At 33.3% G+C, this 16,407-nt stretch overlaps 2 protein-coding genes across 6 annotated transcripts in view; one reads left to right on the top strand and one right to left on the bottom strand.

Moving 5' to 3' along the window:
* The first annotated feature begins 38 nt into the window (after window positions 1–38).
* On the top strand, window positions 39–11,321 carry LOC130621197 (disks large-associated protein 5-like). The gene is made up of 9 exons (XM_057436513.1): window positions 39–121; window positions 824–848; window positions 967–1,008; window positions 2,279–2,328; window positions 7,009–7,250; window positions 8,384–8,475; window positions 9,107–9,178; window positions 9,364–9,450; window positions 9,535–11,321. The coding sequence occupies exons 1-9, from the start codon at window positions 39–41 to the stop codon at window positions 10,048–10,050; spliced, it is 1,209 nt and encodes a 402-aa protein (XP_057292496.1). The 3' UTR covers window positions 10,051–11,321.
* A 331-nt stretch (window positions 11,322–11,652) lies between these two features.
* Window positions 11,653–16,407, bottom strand: part of LOC130622282 (dynein axonemal heavy chain 1-like) — a 55,150-nt gene continuing 50,395 nt past the window's right edge. For all 5 annotated transcript variants that reach the window (XM_057437722.1, XM_057437725.1, XM_057437726.1 and 2 more), the window contains 7 exons: window positions 16,052–16,248; window positions 15,186–15,401; window positions 14,893–14,984; window positions 14,564–14,705; window positions 13,938–13,972; window positions 13,326–13,866; window positions 11,653–12,367 (listed from right to left, as the gene is read on the bottom strand). In XM_057437722.1, coding sequence (XP_057293705.1) covers window positions 12,062–12,367; window positions 13,326–13,866; window positions 13,938–13,972; window positions 14,564–14,705; window positions 14,893–14,984; window positions 15,186–15,401; window positions 16,052–16,248 — 1,529 coding nt within the window. In that variant the 3' untranslated portion in view covers window positions 11,653–12,061. The remainder of the gene's footprint in view (window positions 12,368–13,325; window positions 13,867–13,937; window positions 13,973–14,563; window positions 14,706–14,892; window positions 14,985–15,185; window positions 15,402–16,051; window positions 16,249–16,407) is intronic.

Here is a 16,407-nt window from a genome sequence, read left to right as displayed (position 1 = left end):
TATGAGAGAACTTCGATTTTGACCCTTGGGTTGAAGCAATGGGAAGAAGTCAGAATTCGCAGGGGTTTACGCTAAGTAACCTTCCACAATGTCCGCATTACTTTGACATGTTCGATGTGTTGTAGAATATTGGACATACTGACGTCAGCAAAAATAAAATTCTTTAAGATGTTCTAATCAAATAGCCTAAGATCTCCATTCAAAAGTTCGCTGTGAAGCGCCTACTTAAAGGCCAAACATCTCGATGTCAAAAATGCAACAGCCCCCGGGGACGAGGTTGCGAAGTTTGTTTCAATTGCTTGTAGTTGCGATCTGTCTGGGGTTTTAGTGTAAACATTATTTATTCCTAATGTGTCAGACATGCAACAAACGTTATTAAGAATTAAGGGAGATGAAATACACTCCAAAATCATCCGGTATTGAATTTTGAAAACAAATACAGAAAGTGTGGGTAAGGGGTGGGTGTGAGGGGTGGAATTTCTCGCTACCAGGTTTTATACCCAACAAAGAGGTAAAGATCTTATCTGTTATATAACATATGAAGACAACTGACTCCTGATTATCTGCAAGTATTTATGTTAGAATTATCACCTCTTTTCTCTTTTCTTGATCTTATTTTAATTTGAATGTGTAAATTATACAGTTAGGTATAATTAGTACTCCTAAAAAACTGACGAAAAAGGGGCTATTAAAGATATAAAGGAATTTAAACAAGACTTAAATAATGACGGGAATTCGAAGAATGATCACAATGTTTGAGACCATATTTGACAAAATAGTGCGTTGTGAAAAACTCGTTCCCATGCCTCTTTGTTTGTCTTAGTAAAAGTTGCGAGATCGTAAGCCGGGTAAGAAGTTCATAAGACCTTAATTACATCTCATCAGAATTATCTTTTTTTTTCCTGTTTCACTATAGAGAAGATTCGCCTGTCTTCTGTGAAGCTTCCCCACTGATTTCAACAATAGAATTCTCTGCAACAAGCACAGCACTACAAAGAAAAACCTCAGGTATGGAGAGTTTTCAAGTCTTTGGATTTTTTTTTCTATAGTTTAAAGTAATGTATATAAGGAGCAGATGTTTACAAAAGCTTGGTTTACTCAAATTCTGTGGTGTTAAAAAAGAAAATAATAATATAATGAAATATTTATTGACACTACTAGACGAAGTTGAACGAGATACTTCGGTTTGAGATTTACAAAACTCTCAAATTCTAAGACAGTTTAAGCTTGTAAGTACTCTTATTGGACAGTTAAATTACTATCATTTTTACTGAAAAGTTTGGACTCCTTCTCACAGCGGTTTGTTTACGTTTTAAAGGTTATTTTACAGAACAATGTTACGCCCACTTTTGTGTTTGTTTTATGCTATGTTTTTATTATAATTTTTTTAAAATAACTCTATTTATTCTCTAAATTTTCCTGGGATGTAAACTCTAATATGTTTCAATTTCATTTCCAGAGCTTTTTTTCGTTACATACGCCAGCGCGCATATCAGAAAGCGAAAAAGAAGCTCCTGGGACGAGATTGTCACGTCGAGTTGAATTTGCGTAACCAAAAAAGCTATTAGTTATGGTTGTAACCTAAACTCACCCCAGGCGTCTGTACTACAGAGCCGTTCTGTGAATATATCACAAGCGTATGTAACGTGGAAACGGGGTTGCTTGTAACTCACTAACTAGTTCCTAAAAGTATTTTGTGCTGCCTGTTACCAAGTTGTTTTTTATCTGCGCATGTGTGATATTATTAAACCAAAAAAATTATAAAAATGTACATCAAGTCATGTAAACGAGGCAGGTTTGAATGTGTCTACCTCGTTCCCAGGGCATTTTGGGCAACTAGACCCTGGTGACGAGGTTGTGAATGTGTGTTTCGCATCTATTTGACCTACATCGACGTTGGAAATTATCAGACATATTTATAACATCAAAATTATACACACCCATGAAAGACCTCGTTTTCAGTCTTTTTTTCGCTCTGTGATATTGGGTTTCTTCTGCGATCCAAAAGTCTCGTTAAACTTTTGTTTAGATTGAGATAAAACTACAATAAACAATAAATTTAGTGTCTAAATCTTTTTGGATTGATATATAAAAACAAGCTTGGTATAATGGTTGCGAGATTGTAGAAATTATATGGAGCTTATGTACAACCTCGTTTTAGGCTTAAACACAGATCTAGGAAACCTGGGGCGAGCTTGGGATGATAAAAACCGTATAATTTAAATTTACGTGCATATTAACAGCTTTTATATCTGTTTCTCTGTGTTGTTTTTTGAAGGCTAGAGCTTCCGTATCCTATATGGCTTGTTTATGCTGGAATCCGGATGAGTAAGTGCACCTTCGTTTCCAAACCTTTTTATACATACTTTTTATCTTGATATGTTAACTAAGAGTAATTATCATTTGTAATGGGCATATATGTGTTATAAAATTTAAAAAATTTTAATCAATGACTTTGTTGAGAAACTCCCTTTATTGCCATGATTCTTCGTACAAATCATAACAACCTCGTACACAGCTTTCAATCAGTTGTTAAAAAATCAAATATTTACATCAAATAAACAATTTTGGGTAGTTAATGCAGCTAAAAAATATTCTGTGAAGCATAACTTTTTTGTAAAATAATTTTTTTCTGTAATGAAAAAAGTCTTAGAGGATTTCATTTTAATTGGAAGTCGTTACGTGCAACGAAACTTTTGGTAATTAATTATGATTATAATTTAATGAAAGAACAATAATATTAAAGTTGTTAACGAAGTTGAAATAAGTTCCCAAGGAGTTGTCACAGAGAAGGTAAGATTGCTTTAAAAGGATAACAAAAATTTTGTAATGTTTGAATCTTAAAAAGCAAACAGCTTGCTGGTTAATGAAAACATTTGCAAGTTTAGATAATTGTCAAAATCGGTGAACTCGATGCAGGATATCTATCTGATTAAAAGCAAAAGCACATTAAAAGAATTACATATGTATATATAACAAACGCAGAGCGCTGTTTATTGCTTTTTTTGCGGAGATTGAGAATTTTTTTTCGAGAAATAGTTAAAAATTTATAACACCGACATTCATATCCTTCTCTATACTTATTGAGTTCATTTTGTTTCAACAAGTCAGTACACTATAAAAAAAACGCTCAGAGTTAAACGACCTAGCAAAGATGGCTTCTGGTAAGTTTATATTTATTATACGTGAGGTGTTTATTTAGGATGTATTTTTAAGGTTAATCCTCCTTTTAAAGGATGACATCTCGGTTCAAAAGTTAGAATCGTTGTGTTATAAACTATTGTACAAGTTTTAGAAGTGGCACTGTTTTTATTTATTTATTTAAACTACAACCATAAGAGGTGCGAAAAATAACGTTTATTTCAATGTTTATTTTTTTATTTGTTTATTGTTTGCGTCCAATGCAATAAAAGTAAATAAAACATTCGCGATATGGAAGTTTTCTTTGTTTTGTTTATTGTATGCATTACGTCATGCCGGCCATGTTATTTTGATGAATATTTTACATGATGGCGCTGCAGATGTGGAAAGAAGGAGGCGTTAAAGTAGTAAAGAAAAATAATTAGAAGATGATGTAAAATAATTACCATAATTTTGTTTATAGTGTCATCCTTAAGTTGTACTTTTATAACTAGTATATAATTGCTGAACTTAGGTTCACTATCTTGCCAACCTTGCCATGTCCAGACGCCTCATTGTATAAAAATGCAGTTGGTTTTTTAAATTTATTTACAGCTGAATGTGCATCAATGGCGGTAAGATGTCAAAATAAATAAGATAGTTCTAAAGCATTTCATCAAGTCAATTAGGGAAATTTTGTAGCCTGTAGGTGTAGCCTTAACACTAACTAGATTAGGTTCAACCCTGTTTGAGGAAGCTAGCTAGTTATAAAAATAGTAAAAACTGAAATTAACACAGGCAATGACAAATAAGTTTATCTTGGATTTGCTAGCTATAGTGAGGTAGATAGTAATTTCCAAAAAAAATTAGTCTGGCAACTGTCTTTGTTAAACTACAGTGGTTAGTTGTTAGCTTGATAATGCAATCTATAGCTATATGTAGCTAGTCATATTTTCTGACTATTATAAGATAGTGCAAGAGGCAAGCTAGGAAAAACTGTTTAACCTTGCATCCTGCAAATAGATAAACTAGATGTTTTATCTCTCCTAATAGACTATTTCAGAGATTATGCGCCATTATGGATATCGAAGCCCGGTGGTGCAAGTTAAACTTTGAACCCTATATACTGTTGTAGTAGAAAACTCTTAAAACACACAAAAAGAAAAGAACTTAGCGTGTTTAGGTCTTCGTAATGTTTTATTTAAGTAACAGGGGATAACACCAGGCAACATTTATTTAAGCGTATTGCTTTGATCTATTAATGAATTAGAAATAGCAATTAAATACACATGTAGGACGTAGGGACAGTGTGTTTTATTATTATTTTAATGCTGAAGTGAATATTTAATCAACTTTAAACATATTTTTACAATTAAATTATGCCTCTTACAACGTATGAGGATTTTTTAGAACTTAGCGTGAGGCAGCTGACTGACTTCTTGTGGACTGAGTAATACTTGAGTTAATCGCCAGAGCTTTTTCTGCAATGAACTTATGCCAATAATTCAAACAAGCTTCACGAGTAATTTATTTATTTATCATAAATATATTTACACTTTAGTAATAAATTACTGCTGTAATTCCGTGTCCTGATAAAGAAACCTATAAAGACATACATATATATAACAAAACATCATATAATATAAACTGTGACTGAAACAAATAACATAGAAAAACAAAAAATCGAATACCACTTTAGTCTTGTTAACTAAACTCATCAAAATAGGGCAATGGCGAAAGCAGGGAAGAAAGACAGGTATTCTTTCTAATACCACCCTTGAAAGACTCAAAGATGAAGTTTTTAAGACGAATCAAGGGGTAAACAGTATCATCGAAAAACAAAAGACAAAAGACAGAATAAAACGTGAAGTCCAACGTTTAACTTGCACCACCAAAAATAATCTGTTAATGTATACTCATTTTACCCTACATGGTCCTGCTTTTTTACCTTCATGAAAAAAAATGTTTTGTAAATTCTTATAAACTCTTTAATACTCTTACATATCAAAAAGTTGCAAGTTGAGTTATTAGTTAAACTGTCTAGTTGGTAGCTGCCTATTACAGCTGATACCTAGCCATGCGATCCATCCTTTGTGCGGTAGTAAACGCTGATGACACACAGGTGAAACAAGGGGAACAGGGAAATTGTTGTTGGTATTATTCTATTTAAAATTATTTTTTAATTTTGAAACTTAAAATATGTTCCAAGTTCTATCTAAACAAATTATTAGAAAAACAAATTCAGAGTACCAAGTTCGGAAATCAAAATTGCTCAGCTAGCCAAACTTTTTGTGAAACTGTGGGAGCAGCTAATGGTTGGCTATTATCCCATTTTTTTCAGAATTTTTCAGAATTGGGCACGCCTTTTCTCTCCTCTTATTTATAGGCCTGATAACTTGTAAGTACACATGTCTTTGCGTAGAGCTTGAAATTGTATAGGCTCATGTTTATTCTACAAACAATCAAAAAAGAGTTGTAGAAATTTTAATGAAGTCAGCAGTGCATAATTTAAGTTTTTTTAATATTTCTTTAAGTGATAGAGTTTAAAATTCTGATTAAAATAACGTATAGGATCATGTGCTTTCAACGAACGGTTAAAGAGATATGAGAGTTTAAAATTTTGCTGAAGTCAGCAGTGTAGATTGGTTGCCCCTATTGAATAAAGCTTGAAACACATGATATATATGGGTTCATGTATGTAACTTGTGACAAATGGTTACAAAGATATTGGGGTTTATGGTTTTTTGACAACGTTGCAATTTGTCTTTTCCAAAAAAGGTTGGTTGACCAAGCTTTCTGAAATCGGATTAATTGTAGTATCAAGTGATTTTTAAGTTACCCACACGGAAAAAGATATAAGTGACTTTTTTTATTGATAGACCTCTTAGATGATGTTTGTTTAAAAATATTACTTTGAGTTTTTTAACCAAAAATATGAATTGCAAAAATTTATTCTAAAAGAATTTTGAAACAATTACGAGTTGATATTGTGTTCAAACTTTTTTAACTTATTCCAAAAAAAATGAAGATTGAACAGTGTTGTTCTAACAGTATGCTGAATTTTGAAATCCTTCCTGTGCAGTAAAATGTCTGCTCATGGAGATTTGTACAAGTCAGGTTTTTTGGTTTTTTTTTTTAATTATAAATTTCTTTTTTTGCTGAACATTCAAAAATGGCCTTTTGATTTTTTTTTTTAATTTTTTAAATTTTTTTTTAAAACAACTAAAATTAATGTCACAATGTCATTATAAAAATAATATTTTTAAAAAAATTTACAAACTTTATGATAAAGAAAGCTAGTTTTAATTTTTTTTAAAATTAGAATCTCAAATTGTAAACTAAGTGAATACATTGTATACAAGTGTTTACATTGTGTTGTTTACCATTGTTGTGCTTTTTATTGACTTTGCAAATTTTTATGATATCATTCTGTCAAATGGAAAGTGAGATTAAAAAGCTTTCCGGGTTCTAATGAGCAATTCTCCTTTTGCAAGACAATTCATGGATTTTGCATTTGATTTTTGGTTGATCAAAATAGGATAACTGTTTTTCTTATTCAAATGCAAAAGTTTTTTATGTAAACAATTTCTTCTGCTTGGTCTAGTGAGAAGGATATGTTTTTAATTTAAAAACTCTTAATTTGATTAATTAGGATATTAGCTTGATTGAATTTACATTACTTTAACATAACAATGAAATTGAACTAGAGTTATTATCCATTATAAACTGCATTTTCTTTTACTAAAGAAAAACGGGAAGCGATTCAGTTAGATACTCACGTTTTGTTAGCAATTACATGGTTTGGAAATGTGAGCCTTTATTTATCTTTTTTAATTTCAGAAATGCTTTATTTTTGTGAACAAACTTTTTTTAAACTTTCATTTTTAGCAACAGCAAATACGAAAAGTACGTTAAAGATATGGAAGAATCTCTTGTTAAATTAAGATTGGCTGAACTGGCTAAAATACGGAATAAAGCAGAAGTCAAAGAAAACATGCCACCTATAAATGGCACAAATCAAAAAGATGGGAAGTATTATTTGGTGCGGTTGGAAATGGAGAAAGAGAAACTGAATGCATTGATAGATGCGGCTGAACGAGATGCTAGGTTGTTGGATTTACCTGAAGAAGGTGAGAAATTATTCGTCGAAAATTGTGTCGTTCTTTTTTTCTTTATTATTTATGCAGGGAACATTTGTGTTGGAAATAGGAAAGGATTAAATTTTTATTAATACACAATTGTGACTTGTTATAACAAACACAATTCTTAATTTAATATGTTTAGTTTTGTATATACAGAATTTCAACTGCAAATAAATTTTTGTTGACATGCTATTGAATGTCTTTTTTTGTTTTTGATTTTCCTTTGATTTATAATTTATGATCTTTGTGAATATCAAGTTGTGTTGAATTCCTTCCCACCATTGATTCAAAGGTTGTGTGTATTGCAATGTTCATTAGAATATTTATGAATGTTCTAGTGCATGCATGCATTCTAATTGGTTACAACTATATCATTTAGAGTCATTAGGAATTTTTTTACAACGTCTTTGAGAAGACCAAACAACTAGCTTCATTAACTTCCATTTGTTGTGGTCTCTCCTCTCTCCTCCCCATTTCCCTACGATTTAAAATTAAACTTTACCAGAATGTACAAAAAACAGAAAATTTCTCTGTTGCAAAACCCTTTTTGATGCCTATATAATTTCCATATATATTTAATTGACTAAAGGATTTTTAGAAGGATCTTTATAATGCTACAAAATATATTTAAAGGCCATGAGAGGCTAAGCTTCAGTAAACTGAAATACACGTTTTCACAATCGTGGAGAATTATAAATTTGCACTCAATCAAAAAAGTTTAAGGGCATTGGCAAAATTATCAAAGTCAGGGAGAATAAACTGTTTTGTCTGGCCAGGAATATCTAAGAAATTTTATAGGTGTCCCAGAGTCGCGCAATTGACTCTTTTACTTTCGCACAAGAGAATTTTTTTTTCACACTGAAAAAAGGAGGCGTTGTATTTTCTATGTATTTTAAACAGTCCACAAAATATCTGTAAATTCAGGCAAATTTGTCAGACAAGCTAAATAAACAACACTAGTTTAAATGTTGTCTTCTGACATGACAAATTGTTTTTTTTTTATATATGACATCACATGAGTGCATATTTTTTGGATTGTTTTTTTTTATTCGTGACAAGTACACCGTTCGCATGGCGTGACGAAGTGCTTACAAATGATGCTTTTATGTTTTTATTTTTAGCGCATGGAAAAGTAAGAAACGCTGTTGGCAAAGCTCAGTTACTGTTGTCGAAACGATTTAAACAGTTTGAAGACCTTTGTCACGATAATATTGTAAGTAGTTCCCATTCCTCTGCTTACGTACTGTACTCCAGTAGTATCAGATACGCGATTTTTTACATTTTTAGAACATAAATTTTTGTTAGTCGGCCAAGCTTGTCTAAAACGAATTTTCGCGACTGGCAAATAATAAAGTATAAGTACGGAGAAATATTTTTGAGGGAAAAAAACTAATGAACACGTATCAGGGTACGCTCTTTATTATACGATTAGAGTAAAAAAGAAAAATAGAAGCAGTAAAAAATACCGAAAATTTTGTTGTTTTTGACCGCCAAAATGTCTAAACTGCTGTTTCGGAGGGATTCGGGCAGTTTGCTAGAATTTGCTTATTAAACCTGGTAACATAGCTTCTAACGCCCTAGTTTTATACCCTATCCTCTTCTATTGAAATTTAATGACATAATACATGCAGCGTTGTTCTAACATGGTAGCCTGACTCCCAAGCCAGTTTGCAGTCTCTCAGTGATTCCAAACCAGCTGTCAACACTACTTTTAAAATTCGCCGAAGCGAGGACTCGAACCTGTAACCTTTTGTTGCAAGTTATACGCGCTACTACTGCACCACTGTACCACCGCACCACCGCACCACCGCCGCTGTCTTATGTTCAGTGTTATGTTCTTGTAGGAAAACGATCCTGACAAGAAAGAAACGAAAGCAACGGATTTGTTGGGTTATTGGGATATGATGTTTATACAAGTGAGTGCAATTAAACTTTTTTTATATATATATTTTTTTATATATTATTAATTTTTTTATATATTTTCATCGGCACTTCACTATATTTCGCCTAGCTCGTAGAGTCAGCTTTATAAATGAAGTTTCAACTCGTTCTAAAATGTTTGTTGTAAATGCTTCAAAGTGACATAATTCTTTTTGTCTAGATTGACGATGTTTCGTCATTGTTTGTCGAAATTGAAAAGTTGAAAGCAAATAATTGGATATCACAAGACACGTTAGATGGTCCAACGGTATGTGTACATATGTACATAACATGCATGAATGTTTTTTTAGTGTGTGTGTTTGAATAATCTTGAGTTGTTTTTTCGGTTTAGGCTGCATCACCAAATTCGTTAACGCCCAAAACGAAACGGAAGACCCAAAATAAATCTCCTCGACCGAAAAATAAAAATAATAATACGATTGATAACGAAAAGGTGAAAAGAGAAGCTCGTAACCGGTTGGCGGCTGCTCGTAAACAAGCGAAGTTACGGCAGCAACAAGAGCAGGGCCTGGCTGATGATTCTCTAATAATTAACGGCGGCAGCTTAAACTCGTCGTTAAATGGCTCCACTTTCAATGGTGATTTGTCGTTAAATTCTTCCTTGAACTCTTCTGTTGAGCTTTTAAGTAACCACGATGGAGAGACTCACTCTCCACCCTCGTTAAATGATGGAAGTGATGGAAATTCTCCAGTCCCTGAGCCTACAGATGAAACTATAGATACCGTGCCCACAAAAGACAATGATGGTACGACGCAACTGTCCCTTTCCAGTGGTGACAGTCAGTCACCAGTCTCCGGTGAAGACACTTCGTCACCACCAGTTTTGACTGTTACAGAATCAACTTAGGTAAAAAGTTATTTTCTTGTTTTTATAAATGGCACAAATTTTTGTTATCTGTAAAAAATATAATTGTATAATATTTTATCTTTTACAAAATGTTTTAACCGTTATATTTTGAACAACCTCGAGTCCAGTAACAATTTTGTTCACTGGGATATAGTTTTGATGTTATCGTTTATATTTAACAACTTCTTTTTTTTTGGTCGGGGAATTTATTTATTGATTAATTAATTTATAATAATCGCATGATACACCAACCTCGTACCTAACCCTTTTAAAATTGATTTTATTTTCATGAATTGGCGAAGATTTAACTGCATTGTGAACTGTGACTTAGGAAGACATCTGGCTCTTTTAATTTTAAAACTGGTAGCTGTGTGTTTTTTGGTGAAGAAATGTTTCGCTATGTTCTCAGTTAAACAGACTAATTCTTCACCTGTTGCACAAAACTTGCACGTTGTTGACCGATTTACAGACAAAAAAATCTATATTTATTAAAGTGTTATTTTTTCTTTTTATTTTAATCAACGAGTTTTTTTTAGTGTAATATTCTGTAATTAGTTTTTTCTACTACGCACACATACCGTCCTCAGCGACTCAAATTTTACCAGATGATTTTTGAAAGTAACCTGTTTGACAAACTTTCGCTTTGAAAACCGTCTCGACTTGTTCCACGTTGAGTTGAGGTGTCTCACGTTGAGTTGAGCTGTTCCACGTTGAGTGTTTAAAACTTCAAAAATATCATTCAATGGAAGTAGACTGTGTTATATTTTAATTTTAGACGGGAAACCAACTTAGTTCTTTAAGATACTTTTAGTGTCATAAGCAGTTGAGAATGAAGATTGTATTTACCTAGTGTACTCTATTTACATTGTGTTCGTATCGTGTACGTATCGTGGATGTCATGACGTATGAAGTGACAGCTGTTTTTATTCTGCATGTTCTGTAAAATATTGTTGCGTATTTTCAAGCTCGTTTATCAATAAAAATTTAAGTTTAAAAACCAGTGCTAATGTATTTATGGAAATTTCTATTCGATTTCGTGTTGCCTAACAATGCTTGCATGATACTTCAATATCAGGCACTTTGTTTTTATTCTAGATTCGCGAAAATATTTACATTCTAGATTCGCGAAAATATTTACATGCATTTTGAGGTTAATACCTGCTGCGTTTGTTGCCTTGTATTTATCGTTTGTTGTTCGTAAAATTGAAAAATTGTAGCTTCTATTTGTTGATTGTTTATACCGAGAAAAATACATTGGAAGAAATCTTTAATTTTAAATTTTATTCACCCCATTATATCTTGTTAAATGTTCTGTGGGCGGAAATTTCAGCAGATTTGAAAAAAGAGAAACAGAGTAGTTTGTCATAGAATCTTATTGCTTCTCTCATTTCGACTTACTTTTGGTAACCTAGTTTTAGAGAAAGGCCGGTATTATAAAACACTGATAACGTATTTTATTTGAACCCCCCTCCCCCTAATTCACCTTGAAAAGGGTAATAAAAGATAATGTCCGTCACGCAAAATGGTAACCAGTGGCGGGACACACGAAATGCGGTAAATATAGGACGGGTGAGCAAGCGGGATGAGGTTTTAGACAAAAAAGATGGTGAACGAAAATATATATTAACATCTGAAATAACTTATATTGCAAAAATACATTAACATTTGATTAAAAAATATTGTATGTACAAAGAAAATATATTTGCACCAGGTGCTTACATAAAAGCCAATGAAATTCTTTGTCATACTGAGACAGAAGAAGTTAAGAGAATACCGCACTAGGATGCTTTAACGATGTACTGAACTTAAATACTTTTAGAAGCAAAACATATTCCTAAATGCTCGCCATAACTTGCGTTCATGGATACTAATTTTTCGCGCTTAAGGATTGCAAAAATTGTATATTTTACAAGTACTTTTTTTCGCGAATAAGAGCTTTTAAAATTTTACGGATGGTTAAAAAGTAAGAAATTTAGCTCAAATTCGCGAAAGTTAGTACGCCTAAGATATTTTACACACTGCTATGTTGTACCACCAAGAATTGATCAAACGCAGATTCGTCCATAATTTCGATTGATGTCTGAATAACTGAGAATAAACTTTCTTCTTGCCCACCCAACGACTGATACACATCTAAAACTGCCACGTTGTCGGACGTTTGACGAGGTTTGTATTGTACGAATGGAATAATGGCGGATGGTTGCGCTATTTGTCCGTTGGTGGTTGCAGCAGTAGCTAGCGTATTAATTAATGTCAAGTTTTGTAGATAAACGCCGTTGATTATTGACGTCACGTTAGAAGGCACAGAATCAACACGCTAAAAATAAGGAAGAAATGCAGTTAAAAAAAAATGGCAACGACCCTTTGGAATGACACCTACTTTATTATAAGAAAAATTCACAACTTCGCAGTACTTAAATTGCGCAGTTTATTCCGAAGCACGAAATTAAAAAGATATCGAGTTTATTTCAAAAAGAGTTGCGCGTGGCGTAATGGTTATGGAGTTCACCTCGCAACGAAGAAGTTCACGCCTCTGTCGTTGATTTACCTTTAATCGAAGAAAATTGTTGACATTTGGACCTTTCATTCGAAAAATTTTTTCTGTGATTTTCATGCCGCGAAATGGACACATTTGTCTAAACCGCGAAACTAAAATGCCGTGAAAAGCAATTTTGACAAAAAATCCGCAAAATCTCATGTCGTCAAATTTTCGTGCAATAAAGTACATCGTATTTCGAATTGTCATTTGTCTAGTTGAGCTATTGCTGTGTTTACACGATTTTCGTGGCTAAGAAACGGGAACCTTAAATACACACTAAAACCCCATTCGCAGGACTCTCGTTGATAGCAGTACTAATAGAAATTAAAGAGGATCCTGGGAAATAATTCTAATAAAAAAGGTGATTTCTATGACACAAAAGGAAATGAGAAAACTGTCGTCACTAGCTTTGCCCAGCCTTACAACATTATACTGTATGTAAAGTTCAGACCAAGTTTGAGCGTGACTGATATTCAGCTTGTAATAGAAGTTGCGTGAGTCATGTATTACTCACGTGTTTTGTTAAACATGACGGTTTAGTAGGCAACGTTTCGTATTTAAAAAATGATAAACCTTAAATAATATATTTGGAAAGAACGCCCGGTTGAATAAACGCCTTTTCATAAACACCGAATAATAAGTTTCCCGGTCATTTATTTAAGCATTCACGGTAGTTATAAAAAACTACAACTTGCGCATGCGTAATTAGCAGTAGGTACTGTAGTAAAATATTTACCTCACCAATCCATTCAATTTCCTCAGGTGTTAAATCAGAATCGTTTGCGTATTGTAGCTTCACGGCAGAAAGAAATCCTTGCGAGTTGGTAAAGTGAGACAAATCAAAAGCGATCACATTGAATTCATCGAGCAATGAATTGAAGTAAGTCAGTCTCGTACCAAGAGTATCCAAGAAATTGCTTAAAGTTGTTTTTTTTGCACATTTCGGCTTGTAAGCATCAGGTGTACAGTTACTTGATATTTTCTCATGAAATGACATCAAATATGCATTCCAAGGTAAACGCCCTTGCATGACGTTCTCAAGAAGGCTAACATCATGCGCAAATTTCTGCAAAATATTCCTGTACGTTTTGGCCTCTCCACGTAGGTGCTCCGTAATAAAATATCTCCCCTGTAGTGCTATTCTAGTTGTATCTTTTTCTGTACTCATATTTCTCACGTGCGAGTATAGCTTCTTGATCTCATCAATGTTATATAACTTGCTCGGCTGCCGGTTGATATTATAAAACTTTCCTAACATTTCGAAAGTGATTTTGCTTCTAAAAGTAAACATGTAAAAACAAAGCAAAATTGAGAAGAACAAAAAAATATTCAGTAGGACACGGTATACCTTTCATTGCGCATGTCTCTTTTCTCTTCGATCTCCTATAAAAAAACATATAGAATTTGTATACAAAAGTTAACATTCTGACATAATATTTTCCTCATATGAAAACAGACCAAAAAAAAGATTAAAATAAATTCATTTTTCGCCATATTACTCACAAGAATCCTTGATAACATAGAAATATAACAAAAAAAGAGTTGTCAAACTTTTTCAAATAAAAAAGGTCTCGGCATTAAGAGGACACTCTCTTTCTGCACAAGACACAAAGTTTTCGCGGCAAATAAATGAGTTTTTATGTTGCTGGTTCCTTATTCTATGTGTAAACGGATTGATTCTTGAGTAAAAAAATCTTAAAACCTTTCATCACGCCTGAAATCACAAGTATAAAAACGTCAAAAATAGGTCAAAAACCGTTCGATTTTGTTTGGGTCAAAAATCTGGGTCCGAAAATTTTAATAAGAAAGAATCGAAAAGAATATTGGATGTGGAACAGACTATTATACGATCACTTGTTCAGTACGCTATTTCTTGTCCTTCGTACACAGATTAGGATTTCGTAATACCGATACCACAATCAAGGCATCGTAACCATGGTAATCAGACATTCTTTTTAAAATTATTTATTTTACCTTCGTCAACAATGAAACATCGTAACTAGTTGACATTTGCGGTAAGTAAACCAAATCTTTCACGACCGAGACTGACGGCTTGAAGTAGCTTTGTGTCAGGTGATTGCATAATGTGGCCGAAAAATCAAGGTCACACGATGAACTAAAAATCATAATTCAAATATCAGATACAACTGATGGTAAATGAAACCAGTATTTAAATCGTATTACGAGCGCCTAAATATAAAGTTTTTCTACATTTGATATACAAACTGTCCTCCAGACACTATTTCCACAATTTTACGCAGGATACGATTACGAACAAAACACATTAAATAATTTTCACTTACATCTTCACTTGTTTACTATACAGCAACACGGCATTCTTATACACTTCATTTTGAAATACATCAACAAGCATGTCTCGATTACTTTTGGATACCTAAATTTTATCACAAAAAAAGCGAAGTAAGCGAGGTTTACATTTCTTTGATTTATCAAAAACTGTGAATGTATTATACTCAAATATACGACACACTCAACGGTATTTTTGCTTGTTTACGAAATTGCCATGGAAATAACGGCGAATAGCTCCGTGTTACCGAATAACGAACATAACTAATCAGGCGTAAATCTAACTCACATCCAAAGACTTCCTCAATATACTTTTAATATCTTTTGCTGTGTTCTTTTCATACTGCCAGACAAAAGTGCGGCTGTTTTGACATATGTAGTCAGGCAAAATAAAGCCGTCTTCTTTTCCCGTCGCTCTTAGAATCATCCATATACGAAATCGCCGACAGGTGTCCGCTTTCATGCTTCCAGTGTTTAACTCATCAGTCGTGTATCTGAAAACCTTCTATAATGGACACAAAGATAAAGAAACAGGTAACAGCTCACACAACTAGAATTCCAAAGCTCTTATGCAAGTTCTATAGGTGCACAATTCTTCCGCTTGATTTACCAGCACTGAGAAAGAAATGAATAATGCATTTCTTTACACACACCGACCCAGGGGCTTGTAAATTATCAGATTTTAAAGCGCGCTGGTAAAACTATATTTAACTTGCCCACTCACGCATTGAAGTGTACGCTGAAGGTCAAATTGACGTAATCAGTCGTTGATGTAGGGTTGACGTTCCGACGTTTAAAATGTTATTATTGTAAGCGTTCGTTTTATAAAGGTTTGACATAAGGGGTGCAAAACTTCAATGTTATGAATATTTGCTTATACACAGGCTAGCGGAAATTCGACGTAGGGTACAATTTCTTAATTTATTAGAAATGCTTAAAATGACAAAACCGTAACCATCTACTACTTCTGGTAAACTCCTTTTTCAAAAAGAGAAATCTTGTTCCAGTTGACAGATATAGTTACGTAATTCTGTGATTTAAATGACAGTAAAAGCCTGGTCAAAAACTTATTTAAAAATTAAGACTTTCGTTGCTAGAATTTGATACAAAAACAAAAACAAAAAAAAAAGAAACAAAAAAGGAAGTTTTATTCACCATGATTTCTTTCATAAACTTTCGTGGCCACGTTTTGATTAAATGACAGTTTTGAAGTATCACCCAACCTCCGCGCTTAGCAGCAGTACGAATGGCTCGCGATGCATGACCAATCTGCTCTCCTTCACCTATGCTGATCACCGAAACACTTGAAGCAGCTTGCTCGTCAGCAAATCTCGATAAGACCAAACATGGATCTAGACGACAGACAAAGGCGAACTTAATATTAGGCAATGGCATGCGATGCTAAACTTTTTCTAAAAATGTATCTTCGCTTGATATATAGATAACTTTATTAACTACAAATCAGTATAAAAGGTTGGGCTGACTTCAAGTTACAGGTTAAATTTAGCCGT

Source organism: Hydractinia symbiolongicarpus, chromosome 12, assembly GCF_029227915.1.
Source record: "Hydractinia symbiolongicarpus strain clone_291-10 chromosome 12, HSymV2.1, whole genome shotgun sequence".
NCBI classification, from domain to species: Eukaryota; Metazoa; Cnidaria; class Hydrozoa; order Anthoathecata; family Hydractiniidae; genus Hydractinia; species Hydractinia symbiolongicarpus.
Note: the sequence above shows the minus strand (reverse complement) of the source record. Positions and strands in the feature narration are given on the sequence as shown.

What these genes read in the sequence shown, in the direction of transcription:
- LOC130621197 (XM_057436513.1), top strand. Translation starts at nt 39, where the DNA reads ATGGGAAGAAGTCAGAATTCGCAGGGGTTTACGCTAAGTAACCTTCCA. An exon ending in TTATGCTGGAATCCGGATGA is followed by an intron (nt 2,329 to 7,008) that starts GTAAGTGCACCT and finishes TTTCATTTTTAG; the next exon opens with CAACAGCAAATACGAAAAGT. An exon ending in ACACGTTAGATGGTCCAACG is followed by an intron (nt 9,451 to 9,534) that starts GTATGTGTACAT and finishes TTTTCGGTTTAG; the next exon opens with GCTGCATCACCAAATTCGTT.